This window comes from Astyanax mexicanus, unplaced genomic scaffold (assembly GCF_023375975.1).
Source record: "Astyanax mexicanus isolate ESR-SI-001 unplaced genomic scaffold, AstMex3_surface scaffold_31, whole genome shotgun sequence".
NCBI lineage: Eukaryota > Metazoa > Chordata > Actinopteri > Characiformes > Acestrorhamphidae > Astyanax > Astyanax mexicanus.
Window position 1 is genome coordinate 3,069,335 of NW_026040041.1, and position 19,929 is coordinate 3,089,263.

The window sequence follows — 19,929 nt, forward strand, 5'->3', positions numbered from 1 at the left end:
CACTACCCTATACTGCCTACAGTCCCCTAAATTACTCTACAATAACTACACTACCCTATACTGCCTACAGTCCCATAAAGTACTCTACAATGACTACACTACCCTATACTGCCTACAGTCCCCTAAAGTACTCTACAATGACTATACTACCCTATACTGCCTACAGTCCCCTAAAGTACTCTACAATAACTACACTACCCTATACTGCCTACAGTCCCCTAAAGTACTCCACAATAACTACACTACCCTATACTGCCTACAGTCCCCTAAAGTACTCTACAATAACTACACTACCCTATACTGCCTACAGTCCCCTAAAGTACTCTACAATAACTACACTACCCTATACTGCCTACAGTCCCATAAAGTACTCTACAATGAATATACTACCCTATACTGCCTACAGTCCCCTAAAGTACTCTACAATAACTACACTACCCTATACTACCTACAGTTCCCTAAAGTACTCTACAATAACTACACTACCCTATACTGCCTACAGTCCCTTAAAGTACTCTACAATAACTACATTACCCTATACTGCCTACAGTCCCCTAAAGTACTCTACAATGACTACACTACCCTATACTGCCTACAGTCCCCTAAAGTACTCTACAATAACTACACTACCCTATACTGCCTACAGTCCCCTAAAGTACTCTACAATGACTACACTACCCTATACTGCCTACAGTCCCCTAAAGTACTCTACAATGACTACACTACCCTATACTGCCTACAGTCCCCTAAAGTAATCTACAATGACTACACTACCCTATACTGCCTACAGTCCCCTAAAGTACTCTACAATAACTACACTACCCTATACTGCCTACAGTCCCCTAAAGTACTCTACAATAACTACACTACCCTATACTGCCTACAGTCCCCTAAAGTACTCCACAATAACTACACTACCCTATACTGCCTACAGTCCCCTAAAGTACTCTACAATAACTATACTACCCTATACTGCCTACAGTCCCCTAAAGTACTCTACAATAACTACACTACCCTATACTGCCTACAGTCCCCTAAAGTACTCTACAATAACTACACTACCCTATACTGCCTACAGTCCCATAAAGTACTCTACAATGAATATACTACCCTATACTGCCTACAGTCCCCTAAAGTACTCTACAATAACTACACTACCCTATACTGCCTACAGTCCCCTAAAGTACTCTACAATGACTACACTACCCTATACTGCCTACAGTCCCCTAAAGTACTCTACAATAACTACACTACCCTATACTGCCTACAGTCCCCTAAAGTACTCTACAATAACTACACTACCCTATACTGCCTACAGTCCCCTAAAGTACTCTACAATAACTACACTACCCTATACTGCCTACAGTCCCCTAAAGTACTCTACAATAACTACACTACCCTATACTGCCTACAGTCCCCTAAAGTACTCCACAATAACTACACTACCCTATACTGCCTACAGTCCCCTAAAGTACTCTACAATAACTATACTACCCTATACTGCCTACAGTCCCCTAAAGTACTCCACAATAACTACACTACCCTATACTGCCTACAGTCCCCTAAAGTACTCTACAATAACTACACTACCCTATACTGCCTACAGTCCCCTAAAGTACTCCACAATAACTACACTACCCTATACTGCCTACAGTCCCCTAAAGTACTCTACAATAACTATACTACCCTATACTGCCTACAGTCCCCTAAAGTACTCTACAATAACTACACTACCCTATACTGCCTACAGTCCCCTAAAGTACTCTACAATAACTACACTACCCTATACTGCCTACAGTCCCATAAAGTACTCTACAATGAATATACTACCCTATACTGCCTACAGTCCCCTAAAGTACTCTACAATAACTACACTACCCTATACTGCCTACAGTCCCCTAAAGTACTCTACAATGACTACACTACCCTATACTGCCTACAGTCCCCTAAAGTACTCTACAATAACTACACTACCCTATACTGCCTACAGTCCCCTAAAGTACTCTACAATAACTACACTACCCTATACTGCCTACAGTCCCCTAAAGTACTCTACAATAACTACACTACCCTATACTGCCTACAGTCCCCTAAAGTACTCTACAATAACTACACTACCCTATACTGCCTACAGTCCCCTAAAGTACTCTACAATAACTACACTACCCTATACTGCCTACAGTCCCCTAAAGTACTCTACAATGACTATACTACCCTATACTGCCTACAGTCCCCTAAAGTACTCTACAATAACTACACTACCCTATACTGCCTACAGTCCCCTAAAGTACTCTACAATAACTACACTACCCTATACTGCCTACAGTCCCCTAAAGTACTCTACAATAACTACACTACCCTATACTGCCTACAGTCCCCTAAAGTACTCTACAATGACTACACTACCCTATACTGCCTACAGTCCCCTAAAGTACTCTACAATGACTACACTACCCTATACTGCCTACAGTCCCCTAAAGTACTCTACAATGACTACACTACCCTATACTGCCTACAGTTCCCTAAAGTACTCTACAATAACTACACTACCCTATACTGCCTACAGTCCCCTAAAGTACTCTACAATAACTATACTACCCTATACTGCCTACAGTCCCCTAAAGTACTCTACAATGACCACACTACCCTATACTGCCTACAGTCCCCTAAAGTACTCTACAATGACTATACTACCCTATACTGCCTACAGTCTCCTAAAGTACTCTACAATGACTACACTACCCTATACTGCCTACAGTCCCCTAAAGTACTCTACAATGACAATACTACCCTATACTGCCTACAGTCCCCTAAAGTACTGTACAATAACTATACTACCCTATACTGCCTACAGTCCACTAAAGTACTCTACAATAACTATACTACCCTATACTGCCTACAGTCCCCTAAAGTACTCTACAATGACTACACTACCCTATACTGCCCACAGTCCCCTAAAGTACTCTACAATGACTACACTACCCTATACTGCTTACAGTCCCCTAAAGTACTCTACAATAACTACACTACCCTATACTGCCTACAGTCCCCTAAAGTACTCTACAATAACTACACTACCCTATGCTGCCTACAGTCCCCTAAAGTACTCTACAATAACTACACTACCCTATACTGCCTACAGTCCCCTAAATTACTCTACAATAACTACACTACCCTATACTGCCTACAGTCCCATAAAGTACTCTACAATGACTACACTACCCTATACTGCCTACAGTCCCCTAAAGTACTCTACAATGACTACACTACCCTATACTGCCTACAGTCCCCTAAAGTACTCTACAATGACTATACTACCCTATACTGCCTACAGCCCCCTAAAGTACTCTACAATAACTACACTACCCTATACTGCCTACAGTCCCCTAAAGTACTCTACAATAACTACACTACCCTATACTGCCTACAGTCCCCTAAAGTACTCCACAATAACTACACTACCCTATACTGCCTACAGTCCCCTAAAGTACTCTACAATAACTATACTACCCTATACTGCCTACAGTCCCCTAAAGTACTCTACAATAACTACACTACCCTATACTGCCTACAGTCCCCTAAAGTACTCTACAATAACTACACTACCCTATACTGCCTACAGTCCCATAAAGTACTCTACAATGAATATACTACCCTATACTGCCTACAGTCCCCTAAAGTACTCTACAATAACTACACTACCCTATACTGCCTACAGTTCCCTAAAGTACTCTACAATAACTACACTACCCTATACTGCCTACAGTCCCCTAAAGTACTCTACAATAACTACATTACCCTATACTGCCTACAGTCCCCTAAAGTACTCTACAATGACTACACTACCCTATACTGCCTACAGTCCCCTAAAGTACTCTACAATGACTACACTACCCTATACTGCCTACAGTCCCCTAAAGTGCTCTACAATGACTATACTACCCTATACTGCCTACAGTCCCCTAAAGTACTCTACAATGACTACACTACCCTATACTGCCTACAGTCCCCTAAAGTACTCTACAATGACTATACTATCCTATACTGCCTACAGTCCTCTAAAGTACTCTACAATGACTACACTACCCTATACTGCCTACAGTCCCCTAAAGTACTCTACAATAACTACACTACCCTATACTGCCTACAGTCCCCTAAAGTACTCCACAATAACTACACTACCCTATACTGCCTACAGTCCCCTAAAGTACTCCACAATAACTACACTACCCTATACTGCCTACAGTCCCCTAAAGTACTCTACAATAACTACACTACCCTATACTGCCTACAGTCCCCTAAAGTACTCTACAATAACTACACTACCCTATACTGCCTACAGTCCCCTAAAGTACTCTACAATAACTACACTACCCTATACTGCCTACAGTCCCCTAAAGTACTCTACAATGACTACACTACCCTATACTGCCTACAGTCCCATAAAGTACTCTACAATGACTACACTACCCTATACTGCCTACAGTCCCCTAAAGTACTCTACAATAACTACACTACCCTATACTGCCTACAGTCCCCTAAAGTACTCCACAATAACTACACTACCCTATACTGCCTACAGTCCCCTAAAGTACTCTACAATAACTATACTACCCTATACTGCCTACAGTCCCCTAAAGTACTCTACAATAACTGCACTACCCTATACTGCCTACAGTCCCCTAAAGTACTCTACAATAACTACACTACCCTATACTGCCTACAGTCCCCTAAAGTACTCTACAATAACTACACTACCCTATACTGCGTACAGTCCCCTAAAGTACTCTACAATGACTATACTTTTAACTTTTTTTTTAGCAAGAAAACATTCACACTGTTCTCATTTCCCATTACAAATCTACTAGAGACAGGTTATATCTGTCCAGTATCATTTATTTTACTTTAATCCTGGATATATGGAGATATATGGAGAGCATTATTATTAGCATCATGACTTTCTTGATCATTGACTTCTTTTACAAATCAGATCAAATCTCAGTTAGGGGTGTGCAATATCATATCATATGCAATAATACAATTTAATTTACATTTTGTTACAGTAGTGTATTCTTGAAATAATTTTTGTGCTTAAGTGTTTTGTCATATTGCTAAGAATAGTTATCGTGAAAATACCGTAAAATATTGATATTATTTTAGACTTTTTATTTTAGATGTTTATAGTAAAAGTTAGAGACCTCTCCCCTGTATATCATTTTGTGTCTGATTTCAATTTAAACGATTATATTTTTTCTGATAAGACCCTCACCCCCCCCCTCAAGGGAACCCTCCTGAAATCCAGTTACATCCAATTATGAGCGACATGAATTAAACTAAATATTTTAGAAATTGAATTGACTAAAACTAGACTAAAATAATTTCTCGACATTAAACTTTGTATAAAACTCAAAATCCCCTGTCAAAAATAACTGATACTCCCCTATAATACAACCCTACCTAGAACCGTATACTCCCTATACTAAAGGAGTGTTCCGAAACGGAGGAAAAATATTTTTATTTTGTTATATTTTTATTGTATTTATATTCTGTTACATTTGTGTATCTGTATGTAAGATACTGAAACACTCCAACCTTCTCTCAAGGATTAATAAATGATTATCTTTTACCTGTCATATGATTTTTTCCAGACCAGCGCAGCGACAATAATGCAGGAGAGAGTCCACAGTCATTGCAACCCCTCCCTGAAAATGGTGAGTTAACAACTTAACCTTAACTACTTCTAAAGCTTGTGAATTGATTTCACTTGGTGTAAAGACTAGTTTTACTAAATTCAGTTTTGCCACAGATCTGTGAAGAGTTTTTTGCAAAACAAATGTAACAATTTAGATTTCACTGATTGTGTAGTTCCAACAGGTTAGCTCAAGGGAGCTTTGTATCAACCCATATTCATAAAGAATGTAACATGGAACATTATGGAAGTAAAACAGTGTCACCAGACTTTGAAATTTAAAAGCACTTGAATTTTTAGCACTGAATTATTTTACATTGAATTATTGCATGTGATTTTTTTGCCTCTGAATTAAACACTTTAATTTTTCAGTATATCATTTTCACTTATTTTATTTTAATGTAAAAAAAAATCAAAAGTAAAAATTCAAGTTTAAAAAATTCAATTAAAATAAATTCAGGTTGCTCAAATTCGACTGCTAAAATACAACGCTCAAAATTCGCTGTAAACATCCGGGACACACAGGATGAGCAATCGATTCAGTCTTCAATCGAGCTATCAACCAGCCAATCACATCACGCTCAGAAGATCACGTGACAGGTAGCGCCTCACGGCTCAGAGCCGCTCAACGCGAGTCACAGCCCCCTCCGCTGCTCCTCTCGAGTAGGTGAGTGTAAAACAGCTGAAAACAGGGCATTTATGTCAAGGCCAGACAGGAATGAGACTGGTGCAGATACAATAAAGTAACTTTATTTAAAGTTATAGAGCAGACAGAGGTAGTCAACGGAAACAAGGTCAGTACCAAAAATACACAGTGTAGAGAAACCATACCATAACCAGAGGACAGTCCAGAGTTCATACACGGGTAGGCAGTATAACAGGGTAGGCAAAAATCCAAAGTACAGAAAACAGTCCAGGTCATACACGGGTATCCAACACAAGGGAGCAGGCAAAAATCAAAGTCGGTAGAAAACAAAAACAAGATCATACACGGAGAATATCAAGGGCAAGAGAAACGCTTTGTATTGTAGGATTACCAAACAGATACTTGGCAAGGTGTGAGCGTGAGCATGGTCCTTAAATACTGTGGGTAATCAGTACTCGGGGCTTCCTGGTGGCGTCATGTGACGTGACACGTGATCGGGAGTGTGTGTTGTGTCATGGAGTGGTGCGTTCTGGGTATTGTAGTTGTTACTGTGAGAATCGCAGATAGAGCTGGATGTGGGAGACACAGACATGCTTTCAGCACCAGACATGACAGTACCCTCCCCCTGAGGGCCCGGAGCGGAGGCAGAACGGGGCCGACCCCGGCGACGACCACCCGGCGGACAGGGAGTACCGGCAGGAGGTGCAGGTGTCGGAGCGGAGGTGCCAGACAGACGGGGCTCTCCAGAGCGAGAAACCCGACGAGTTGGAGCAGAGGAGGTCGGAGGACGCTTGGGACGTCCACGGGGCCTAGGAGCAGGCTTACCAGGAAAACGAGCATGAAACTCCACGAGCAAGGCAGGGTCCAGCACGTCTTTGGCAGCCACCGAACAACGCTCCTCCGGACCATACCCCTCCCAATCGATAAGGTATTGGAGTACACCCCCACGTCTGCGTGAATCCAGCACCTCCCGGACAGCATACGTGGACGACCACTCCCCCTCCACAGCCGCGGGTGGAACATCAGCCGGTGCAGCGTCAGCGAGCGGACCCGGGACCATAGGCTTGAGGAGAGATACATGAAAAGAGTTATTAATACGATACTGATGGGGTAACTCCACCTTGTACGTAACATCATTAATTCATGACAAAATCTTAAGAGGACCAATAAACTTAGGCAGGAGTTTTCTACAACTACCCTCAAACCTAAAGTCCCGGGTAGAAAGCCACACCCGATCTCCTGGTTGGTAGTCTGGGCTGTCACCACGGTGCCTGTCAGCACGCTCCTTGTACACACGCAGTACTTCAGAGATCTTACGATGCGTGTCCTCCCACACCTGCTCACTGCGCTTCATCCATTCATCCACAGCCGGCACATCAGTGGACACCGCTGTCCAAGGAGCTAGAGGAGGCTGAAAACCCAGAACACACTGAAAGGGGGTGAGGCCAGAGGTAGTGTTAACTAGGGAGTTTTGTGCTATTTCAGCCCAAATGAGGTATTGCGACCAATCAGTGGGATGTTTGAAGCAGTATGCGCGGAGGAATTTCCCGAGTTCCTGATTAACCCTCTCACACTGACCATTACATGTAGGGTGAAACCCAGAAGTGAGACTAACATGTACACCGAGATGTTCAAAAAATGCCTTCCACACACGAGAGGTAAATTGAGGACCACGGTCAGACAAAATATCTTCGGGGATACCAAAGTGTCTAAATACATGCATATAAATAGCCTGAGCAGTTTGGAAAGCAGTAGGCAGAGCTGGGAAAGGAATAAATTTAACCCCTCTAGAAAAACGATCAACAACAGTGAGAACTGTAGTATAACCCTCAGATACAGGCAGATCAGTAACAAAATCAACAGCAATATGCGACCAAGGTCTCTCAGGTACAGGGAGAGGTAGTAGCTTACCGGCTGGAAGGGTTTTAGGCGTTTTACATTGCGCACAGACAGAGCAGGAGGTAACGAACGAGTGAACATCAGCACGCATAGAAGCCCACCAGTAACGGGCAGAGAGTAACTGTAACGTGCGTGTGACACCAGGATGACCGGAGGTTAAAGCGGAATGAGCCCAGGTGATGAGCTTGTCTCGAAACTGGATGGGTACGAACGTTTTACCCTGAGGACAGTCCTCAGAATTGGGTTGATTAACGTTACTTTGGCGAATCTGATCATCTAACTCCCATTGAATGGCTGCGATCTGTACAGAGGGAGGAAGGATGCGTTCAGCCTCCTGGGGCTGGGATGTGCTGTCCACAGTGCTGTAAACCTTGGACAGCGCATCAGCTTTAGTATTACAGTTTCCCGGACGGAACGAGATCGAGAAGTTAAATCGAGAGAAAAAAAGAGACCAACGTGCTTGTCTAGGATTAAGTCGTTTAGCCGTGCGGAGGTATTCCAAATTCTTGTGATCAGTATACACAGTAAACGGATGAACGGACCCCTACAGCCAGTGACGCCATTCTTCTAGAGCTAATTTCACAGCAAGAAGTTCCCTATCCCCTATCCCATAGTTACGCTCCGCAGGGGAAAGCTTGCGTGAGAAGAAGGCTACAGGAAACAATTTGGGTGGCGACCCACTACGCTGAGAGAGAACCACGCCAACACCCAATTCGGAAGCGTCCACTTCCACTACGAAGGGAAACTCGGGATTAGGGTGCCTAAGTACCGGGGCTGAAGTGAACGCAGCTTTCAGCTCACAGAAAGCGCGATCCTCTTCGGTTGACCACTTCAGGATTTTAGCAGCCCCCTTAGTGAGGGCAGTAAGGGGCGCAGCAATGGAGCTAAAGTTACGGATGAACCGCCTATAAAAATTAGCAAAGCCAAGGAATCGCTGGAGTTCTTTAATGGTCTGGGGCACAGGCCAATTAGTAACGGCAGTTACTTTCTCATCGTCCATAAGGACACCGGAGGAACTGATAACGTAGCCGAGAAATGTGACCCTTTGAGTGTGGAACTCACATTTCTCGGCTTTGGAAAACAGGCTATGTTCTCTCAGGTGTTGGAGAACTTGGCGGACATGCTGTACGTGTGTGGGGAGATCTGTGGAATAGACTAGGATGTCGTCTATAAAAAGGACAACAGAGTGATTAATTAGATCGCGAAATATGTCATTCATAAACGACTGGAATATGGCTGGGGCGTTAGCGAGACCGTAGCTCATGACCAGGTATTCATAGTGGCCGTTGGTGGTGGAAAACGCTGTTTTCCATTCGTCACCTTCCCTGATGCGAATGAGGTTATAAGCACTACGGAGATCGAGTTTGGTGAAGTACACGGCATTACGTAACTGTTCAGGAGCTACTGGGATTAACGGGAGCGGGTAAGCGAACTTTTTGGTAATGTCGTTTAAGCCTCTGTAATCTATGCAGGGTCTCAAACCCCCATCCTTCTTCTTCACGAAGAAGAAACCAGAACCAACAGGGGATTTGGATGGGCGAATGAAATCCTGCGCAAGAGCTTCACTAACATACACTTCCATAGCCTTCTCCTCATCACGAGAGAGTGGGTACACACCAGCTTTGGGCAGAACAGAACCTTCTATTAAATCAATAGAGCAATCATAGGGGCGATGTGGAGGTAACTGGGTAGCTTTAGATTTACTAAAAACATCAGAAAAATCATAGTACTCGGAGGGAATAGCAGGGGAATCTACAGAATTAGGGCTTTCAACAGAGGTAGATTGCAGAGAGAGTGAATTTAAAGATAAACAGTTCTCACGACAGAAAGGAGACCAGGCAGTGATGTCTCCCAGACTCCATGAAATGACGGGGTCGTGTGTCTTTAGCCATGGTGCTCCCAAAACCAGTGGATGTTCCGTGCGTGGGAGCACATAGAGAGAGAGCTGTTCCATATGTAGAGCGCTGGCCTGAAGGGTGAGAGGAAGAGTCTGCTGGGTCACAGGTTTGGAGCGTACAGTCTCTCCATCGATGGCATGGATGAAGATAGACTTGGGGAGATCTTTCGTGGGTACAGCGTGCTCCTTCACCAGATCCAGGCTGATAAAGTTCCCCTCCGACCCAGAATCTACAAGCGCTGAGACACAAAACACATCTGTTGGAGTGGTAATAATAACAGGCAACACGAAACACTTTTCTTTAAGTTCAGAAACAGTGGTACATACCAGCTCTCCACGCGCTGTCCCAGAGCAGACGCTTGAGCAGAATTGGGCCGGAGTTCACAGTTAGCCCTCAGATGACCTGGACCACCACAATAGAGGCACAGGTGAAGGCGAATGCGACGCTGCCTCTCAGTGACGGATAGTCTGGATCGTGTGATGTCCATGGGCTCAGCGATAGGTGCAGGCACAGATTCCGGAACTGGATTCCCGGACTGGAGTAGTGCAGAGCGAACCACAGGAGTGTGGCTAACAGCTTTGAGTTTTCGGGAAAGGAGCTGATCCAGACGGATAGACAGTACTCTACAATAACTACACTACCCTATACTGCCTACAGTCCCATAAAGTACTCTACAATGAATATACTACCCTATACTGCCTACAGTCCCCTAAAGTACTCTACAATAACTACACTACCCTATACTGCCTACAGTCCCCTAAAGTACTCCACAATAACTACACTACCCTATACTGCCTACAGTCCCCTAAAGTACTCAACAATGACTACACTACCCTATACTGCCTACAGTCCCCTGAAGTACTCTACAATGACTATACTACCCTATACTGCCTACAGTCCCCTAAAGTACTCTACAATGACTACACTACCCTATACTGCCTACAGTCCCCTAAAGTACTCTACAATGACTATACTACCCTATACTGCCTACAGTCCCCTAAAGTACTCTACAATGACTACACTACCCTATACTGCCTACAGTCCCCTAAAGTACTCTACAATAACTACACTACCCTATACTGCCTATAGTCCCCTAAAGTACTGTACAATAACTACACTACCCTATACTGCCTACAGTCCCCTAAAGTACTCTACAATAACTACACTACCCTATACTGCCTACAGTCCCCTAAAGTACTCCACAATAACTACACTACCCTATACTGCCTACAGTCCCCTAAAGTACTCTACAATAACTATACTACCCTATACTGCCTACAGTCCCCTAAAGTACTCTACAATGACTACACTACCCTATACTGCCTACAGTCCCCTAAAGTACTCTACTATAACTACACTACCCTATACTGCCTACAGTCCCCTAAAGTACTCTACAATAACTACACTACCCTATACTGCCTACAGTACCCTAAAGTACTCTACAATGACTATACTACCCTATACTGCCTACAGTCCCCTAAAGTACTCTACAATAACTACAATACCCTATACTGCCTACAGTCCCCTAAAGTACTCTACAATAACTACACTACCCTATACTGCCTACAGTCCCCTAAAGTACTCTACAATAACTACACTACCCTATACTGCCTACAGTCCCCTAAAGTACTCCACAATAACTACACTACCCTATACTGCCTACAGTCCCCTAAAGTACTCTACAATAACTATACTACCCTATACTGCCTACAGTCCCCTAAAGTACTCTATAATAACTACACTACCCTATACTGCCTACAGTCCCATAAAGTACTCTACAATGAATATACTACCCTATACTGCCTACAGTCCCCTAAAGTACTCTACAATAACTACACTACCCTATACTGCCTACAGTCCCCTAAATTACTCTACAATGACTACACTACCCTATACTGCCTACAGTCCCCTAAAGTAGTCTACAATAACTACACTACCCTATACTGCCTACAGTCCCCTAAAGTACTCTACAATGACTATACTACCCTATACTGCCTACAGTCCCCTAAAGTACTCTACAATAACTATACTACCCTATACTGCCTAAAGTCCCCTAAAGTACTCTAGAATGACTATACTACCCTATACTGCCTACAGCCCCCAAAGTACTCTACAATAACTACACTAGCCTATACAGCCTACAGTCCCCTAAAGTACTCTACAATGACTACACTACCCTATACTGCCTACAGTCCCCTAAAGTACTCTACAATAACTACACTAGCCTATACAGCCTACAGTCCCCTAAAGTACTCTACAATGACTATACTACCCTATACTGCCTACAGTCCCCTAAAGTACTCTACAATAACTACACTACCCTATACTGCCTACAGTCCCCTAAAGTACTCTACAATAACTACACTACCCTATACTGCCTACAGTCCCCTAAAGTACTCTACAATAACTACACTACCCTATACTGCCTACAGTCCCCTAAAGTACTCCACAATAACTACACTACCCTATACTGCCTACAGTCCCCTAAAGTACTCTACAATAACTATACTACCCTATACTGCCTACAGTCCCCTAAAGTACTCTATAATAACTACACTACCCTATACTGCCTACAGTCCCCTAAAGTACTCTACAATAACTACACTACCCTATACTGCCTACAGTCCCATAAAGTACTCTACAATGAATATACTACCCTATACTGCCTACAGTCCCCTAAAGTACTCTACAATAACTACACTACCCTATACTGCCTACAGTCCCCTAAATTACTCTACAATGACTACACTACCCTATACTGCCTACAGTCCCCTAAAGTACTCTACAATAACTACACTACCCTATACTGCCTACAGTCCCCTAAAGTACTCTACAATGACTATACTACCCTATACTGCCTACAGTCCCCTAAAGTACTCTACAATAACTATACTACCCTATACTGCCTAAAGTCCCCTAAAGTACTCTAGAATGACTATACTACCCTATACTGCCTACAGCCCCCAAAGTACTCTACAATAACTACACTACCCTATACTGCCCACAGTCCCCTAAAGTACTCTACAATGACTACACTACCCTATACTGCCTACAGTCCCCTAAAGTACTCTACAATAACTACACTAGCCTATACAGCCTACAGTCCCCTAAAGTACTCTACAATAACTACACTACCCTATACTGCCTACAGTCCCCTAAAGCAGTGTTTCTCAACCAGGGTGCCGCGGCACCCTGGGGTGCCGTCTGGCTTCATCGGGGGTGCCGTCAAAATATTGCGCCTCACGTGCATATTTCCTTTCCAGAGTCAGCTCGTGTCGGGGTGTGTCCCAATTCACAGGCAGCATACTCTGAAGGATGCGACCCACAGAGGCGGTGTATTACTGCGCAGCTGTGACGCAATCTGTCTTCGAATACAGCCTCTGAAGAATGCGGCCCCTAAATTGGGACACACTGTAAAGTTTTTGTCCCCCACGCGATGCACGCGCTATTTTATTTCATATTCCGCCAGCAACACCCCTCGTTCTCACCTGAAGTACTGCGCCAGCACCCCCCCCCGTTCTCACCTGAAGTACTGCGCCAGCCCCCCCCCCCAATCCCCCCCCCCCCGTTCTCACCTGAAGTACTGCGCCAGCACCCCCCCTCCCCCCACCCCGGTAAACTGGGGTGCCGTGACATCTCGCATATATTTAAAGGGTGTCGTGATAGAAAAAAGGTTGAGAAACGCTGCCCTAAAGTACTCTACAATAACTACACTACCCTATACTGCCTACAGTCCCCTAAATTACTCTACAATAACTACACTACCCTATACTGCCTACAGTCCCCTAAAGTACTCTACAATGACTACACTACCCTATACTGCCTACAGTCCCCTAAAGTACTCTACAATGACTACACTACCCTATACTGCCTACAGTCCCCTAAAGTACTCTACAATGACTATACTACCCTATACTGCCTACAGTCCCCTAAAGTACTCTACAATAACTACACTACCCTATACTGCCTACAGTCCCCTAAAGTACTCTACAATAACTACACTACCCTATACTGCCTACAGTCCCCTAAAGTACTCTACAATAACTACACTACCCTATACTGCCTACAGTCCCCTAAAGTACTCTACAATAACTATACTACCCTATACTGCCTACAGTCCCCTAAAATACTCTACAATAACTACACTACCCTATACTGCCTACAGTCCCCTAAAGTACTCCACAATAACTACACTACCCTATACTGCCTACAGTCCCCTAAAGTACTCTACAATAACTATACTACCCTATACTGCCTACAGTCCCCTAAAGTAGTCTACAATGACTACACTACCCTATACTGCCTACAGTCCCCTAAAGTACTCTACAATAACTACACTACCCTATACTGCCTACAGTCCCATAAAGTACTCTACAATGAATATACTACCCTATACTGCCTACAGTCCCCTAAAGTACTCTACAATAACTACACTACCCTATACTGCCTACAGTTCCCTAATGTACTCTACAATAACTACACTACCCTATACTACCTACAGTCCCCTAAAGTACTCTACAATAACTACATTACCCTATACTGCCTACAGTCCCCTAAAGTACTCTACAATGACTACACTACCCTATACTGCCTACAGTCCCCTAAAGTACTCTACAATGACTACACTACCCTATACTGCCTACAGTCCCCTAAAGTACTCTACAATGACTATACTACCCTATACTGCCTACAGTCCCCTAAAGTACTCTACAATGACTACACTACCCTATACTGCCTACAGTCCCCTAAAGTACTCTACAATGACTATACTTCCCTATACTGCCTACAGTCCCCTAAAGTACTCTACAATGACTACACTACCCTATACTGCCTACAGTCCCCTAAAGTACTCTACAATAACTACACTACCCTATACTGCCTACAGTCCCCTAAAGTACTCCACAATAACTACAGTACCCTATACTGCCTACAGTCCCCTAAAGAACTCTACAATAACTATACTACCCTATACTGCCTACAGTCCCCTAAAGTACTCTACAATAACTACACTACCCTATACTGCCTACAGTCCCATAAAGTACTCTACAATGAATATACTACCCTATACTGCCTACAGTCCCCTAAAGTACTCTACAATAACTACACTACCCTATACTGCCTACAGTCCCCTAAAGTACTCTACAATAACTACACTACCCTATACTGCCTACAGTCCCCTAAAGTACTCTACAATAACTACACTACCCTATACTGCCTACAGTCCCCTAAAGTACTCTACAATAACTACACTACCCTATTCTGCCTACAGTCCCCTAAAGTACTCTACAATGACTACACTACCCTATACTGCCTACAGTCCCCTAAAGTGCTCTACAATGACTATACTACCCTATACTGCCTACAGTCCCCTAAAGTACTCTACAATAACTACACTACCCTATACTGCCTACAGTCCCCTAAAGTACTCTACAATAACTATACTACCCTATACTGCCTACAGTCCCCTAAAGTACTCTACAATAACTACACTACCCTATACTGCCTACAGTCCCCTAAAGTACTCTACAATAACTACACTACCCTATACTGCCTACAGTACCCTAAAGTACTCTACAATGACTACACTACCCTATACTGCCTACAGTCCCCTAAAGTACTCTACAATGACTATACTATCCTATACTGCCTACAGTCCTCTAAAGTACTCTACAATGACTACACTACCCTATACTGCCTACAGTCCCCTAAAGTACTCTACAATAACTACACTACCCTATACTGCCTACAGTCCCCTAAAGTACTCCACAATAACTACACTACCCTATACTGCCTACAGTCCCCTAAAGTACTCCACAATAACTACACTACCCTATACTGCCTACAGTCCCCTAAAGTACTCTACAATAACTACACTACCCTATACTGCCTACAGTCCCCTAAAGTACTCTACAATAACTACACTACCCTATACTGCCTACAGTCCCCTAAAGTACTCTACAATAACTACACTACCCTATACTGCCTACAGTCCCCTAAAGTACTCTACAATGACTACACTACCCTATACTGCCTACAGTCCCATAAAGTACTCTACAATGACTACACTACCCTATACTGCCTACAGTCCCCTAAAGTACTCTACAATAACTACACTACCCTATACTGCCTACAGTCCCCTAAAGTACTCCACAATAACTACACTACCCTATACTGCCTACAGTCCCCTAAAGTACTCTACAATAACTATACTACCCTATACTGCCTACAGTCCCCTAAAGTACTCTACAATAACTGCACTACCCTATACTGCCTACAGTCCCCTAAAGTACTCTACAATAACTACACTACCCTATACTGCCTACAGTCCCCTAAAGTACTCTACAATAACTACACTACCCTATACTGCGTACAGTCCCCTAAAGTACTCTACAATGACTATACTTTTAACTTTTTTTTTTAGCAAGAAAACATTCACACTGTTCTCATTTCCCATTACAAATCTACTAGAGACAGGTTATATCTGTCCAGTATCATTTATTTTACTTTAATCCTGGATATATGGAGATATATGGAGAGCATTATTATTAGCATCATGACTTTCTTGATCATTGACTTCTTTTACAAATCAGATCAAATCTCAGTTAGGGGTGTGCAATATCATATCATATGCAATAATACAATTTAATTTACATTTTGTTACAGTAGTGTATTCTTGAAATAATTTTTGTGCTTAAGTGTTTTGTCATATTGCTAAGAATAGTTATCGTGAAAATACCGTAAAATATTGTGATATTATTTTAGACTTTTTATTTTAGATGTTTATAGTAAAAGTTAGAGACCTCTCCCCTGTATATCATTTTGTGTCTGATTTCAATTTAAACGATTATATTTTTTCTGATAAGACCCTCACCCCCCCCCCTCAAGGGAACCCTCCTGAAATCCAGTTACATCCAATTATGAGCGAAATGAATTAAACTAAATATTTTAGAAATTGAATTGACTAAAACTAGACTAAAATAATTTCTCGACATTAAACTTTGTATAAAACTCAAAATCCCCTGTCAAAAATAACTGATACTCCCCTATAATACAACCCTACCTAGAACCGTATACTCCCTATACTAAAGGAGTGTTCCGAAACGGAGGAAAAATATTTTTATTTTGTTATATTTTTATTGTATTTATATTCTGTTACATTTGTGTATCTGTATGTAAGATACTGAAACACTCCAACCTTCTCTCAAGGATTAATAAATGATTATCTTTTACCTGTCATATGATTTTTTCCAGACCAGCGCAGCGACAATAATGCAGGAGAGAGTCCACAGTCATTGCAACCCCTCCCTGAAAATGGTGAGTTAACAACTTAACCTTAACTACTTCTAAAGCTTGTGAATTGATTTCACTTGGTGTAAAGACTAGTTTTACTAAATTCAGTTTTGCCACAGATCTGTGAAGAGTTTTTTGCAAAACAAATGTAACAATTTAGATTTCACTGATTGTGTAGTTCCAACAGGTTAGCTCAAGGGAGCTTTGTATCAACCCATATTCATAAAGAATGTAACATGGAACATTATGGAAGTAAAACAGTGTCACCAGACTTTGAAATTTAAAAGCACTTGAATTTTTAGCACTGAATTATTTTACATTGAATTATTGCATGTGATTTTTTTGCCTCTGAATTAAACACTTTAATTTTTCAGTATATCATTTTCACTTATTTTATTTTAATGTAAAAAAAAATCAAAAGTAAAAATTCAAGTTTAAAAAATTCAATTAAAATAAATTCAGGTTGCTCAAATTCGACTGCTAAAATACAACGCTCAAAATTCGCTGTAAACATCCGGGACACACAGGATGAGCAATCGATTCAGTCTTCAATCGAGCTATCAACCAGCCAATCACATCACGCTCAGAAGATCACGTGACAGGTAGCGCCTCACGGCTCAGAGCCGCTCAACGCGAGTCACAGCCCCCTCCGCTGCTCCTCTCGAGTAGGTGAGTGTAAAACAGCTGAAAACAGGGCATTTATGTCAAGGCCAGACAGGAATGAGACTGGTGCAGATACAATAAAGTAACTTTATTTAAAGTTATAGAGCAGACAGAGGTAGTCAACGGAAACAAGGTCAGTACCAAAAATACACAGTGTAGAGAAACCATACCATAACCAGAGGACAGTCCAGAGTTCATACACGGGTAGGCAGTATAACAGGGTAGGCAAAAATCCAAAGTACAGAAAACAGTCCAGGTCATACACGGGTATCCAACACAAGGGAGCAGGCAAAAATCAAAGTCGGTAGAAAACAAAAACAAGATCATACACGGAGAATAGCAAGGGCAAGAGAAACGCTTTGTATTGTAGGATTACCAAACAGATACTTGGCAAGGTGTGAGCGTGAGCATGGTCCTTAAATACTGTGGGTAATCAGTACTCGGGGCTTCCTGGTGGCGTCATGTGACGTGACACGTGATCGGGAGTGTGTGTTGTGTCATGGAGTGGTGCGTTCTGGGTATTGTAGTTGTTACTGTGAGAATCGCAGATAGAGCTGGATGTGGGAGACACAGACATGCTTTCAGCACCAGACATGACAGTACCCTCCCCCTGAGGGCCCGGAGCGGAGGCAGAACGGGGCCGACCCCGGCGACGACCACCCGGCGGACAGGGAGTACCGGCAGGAGGTGCAGGTGTCGGAGCGGAGGTGCCAGACAGACGGGGCTCTCCAGAGCGAGAAACCCGACGAGTTGGAGCAGAGGAGGTCGGAGGACGCTTGGGACGTCCACGGGGCCTAGGAGCAGGCTTACCAGGAAAACGAGCATGAAACTCCACGAGCAAGGCAGGGTCCAGCACGTCTTTGGCAGCCACCGAACAACGCTCCTCCGGACCATACCCCTCCCAATCGATAAGGTATTGGAGTACACCCCCACGTCTGCGTGAATCCAGCACCTCCCGGACAGCATACGTGGACGACCACTCCCCCTCCACAGCCGCGGGTGGAACATCAGCCGGTGCAGCGTCAGCGAGCGGACCCGGGACCATAGGCTTGAGGAGAGATACATGAAAAGAGTTATTAATACGATACTGATGGGGTAACTCCACCTTGTACGTAACATCATTAATTCATGACAAAATCTTAAGAGGACCAATAAACTTAGGCAGGAGTTTTCTACAACTACCCTCAAACCTAAAGTCCCGGGTAGAAAGCCACACCCGATCTCCTGGTTGGTAGTCTGGGCTGTCACCACGGTGCCTGTCAGCACGCTCCTTGTACACACGCAGTACTTCAGAGATCTTACGATGCGTGTCCTCCCACACCTGCTCACTGCGCTTCATCCATTCATCCACAGCCGGCACATCAGTGGACACCGCTGTCCAAGGAGCTAGAGGAGGCTGAAAACCCAGAACACACTGAAAGGGGGTGAGGCCAGAGGTAGTGTTAACTAGGGAGTTTTGTGCTATTTCAGCCCAAATGAGGTATTGCGACCAATCAGTGGGATGTTTGAAGCAGTATGCGCGGAGGAATTTCCCGAGTTCCTGATTAACCCTCTCACACTGACCATTACATGTAGGGTGAAACCCAGAAGTGAGACTAACATGTACACCGAGATGTTCAAAAAATGCCTTCCACACACGAGAGGTAAATTGAGGACCACGGTCAGACAAAATATCTTCGGGGATACCAAAGTGTCTAAATACATGCATATAAATAGCCTGAGCAGTTTGGAAAGCAGTAGGCAGAGCTGGGAAAGGAATAAATTTAACCCCTCTAGAAAAACGATCAACAACAGTGAGAACTGTAGTATAACCCTCAGATACAGGCAGATCAGTAACAAAATCA

At 43.3% G+C, this 19,929-nt stretch overlaps 1 protein-coding gene across 1 annotated transcript in view; it reads left to right on the forward strand.

The window, feature by feature from the left end:
• LOC125788842 (H-2 class I histocompatibility antigen, TLA(B) alpha chain-like) overlaps positions 1–19,929 on the forward strand; it is a 113,312-nt gene that overhangs the window by 23,373 nt on the left and 70,010 nt on the right. Inside the window, exons 8-9 of the mRNA XM_049472719.1 lie at positions 5,649–5,711; positions 17,384–17,446. Coding sequence (XP_049328676.1) covers positions 5,649–5,711; positions 17,384–17,446 — 126 coding nt within the window. The remainder of the gene's footprint in view (positions 1–5,648; positions 5,712–17,383; positions 17,447–19,929) is intronic.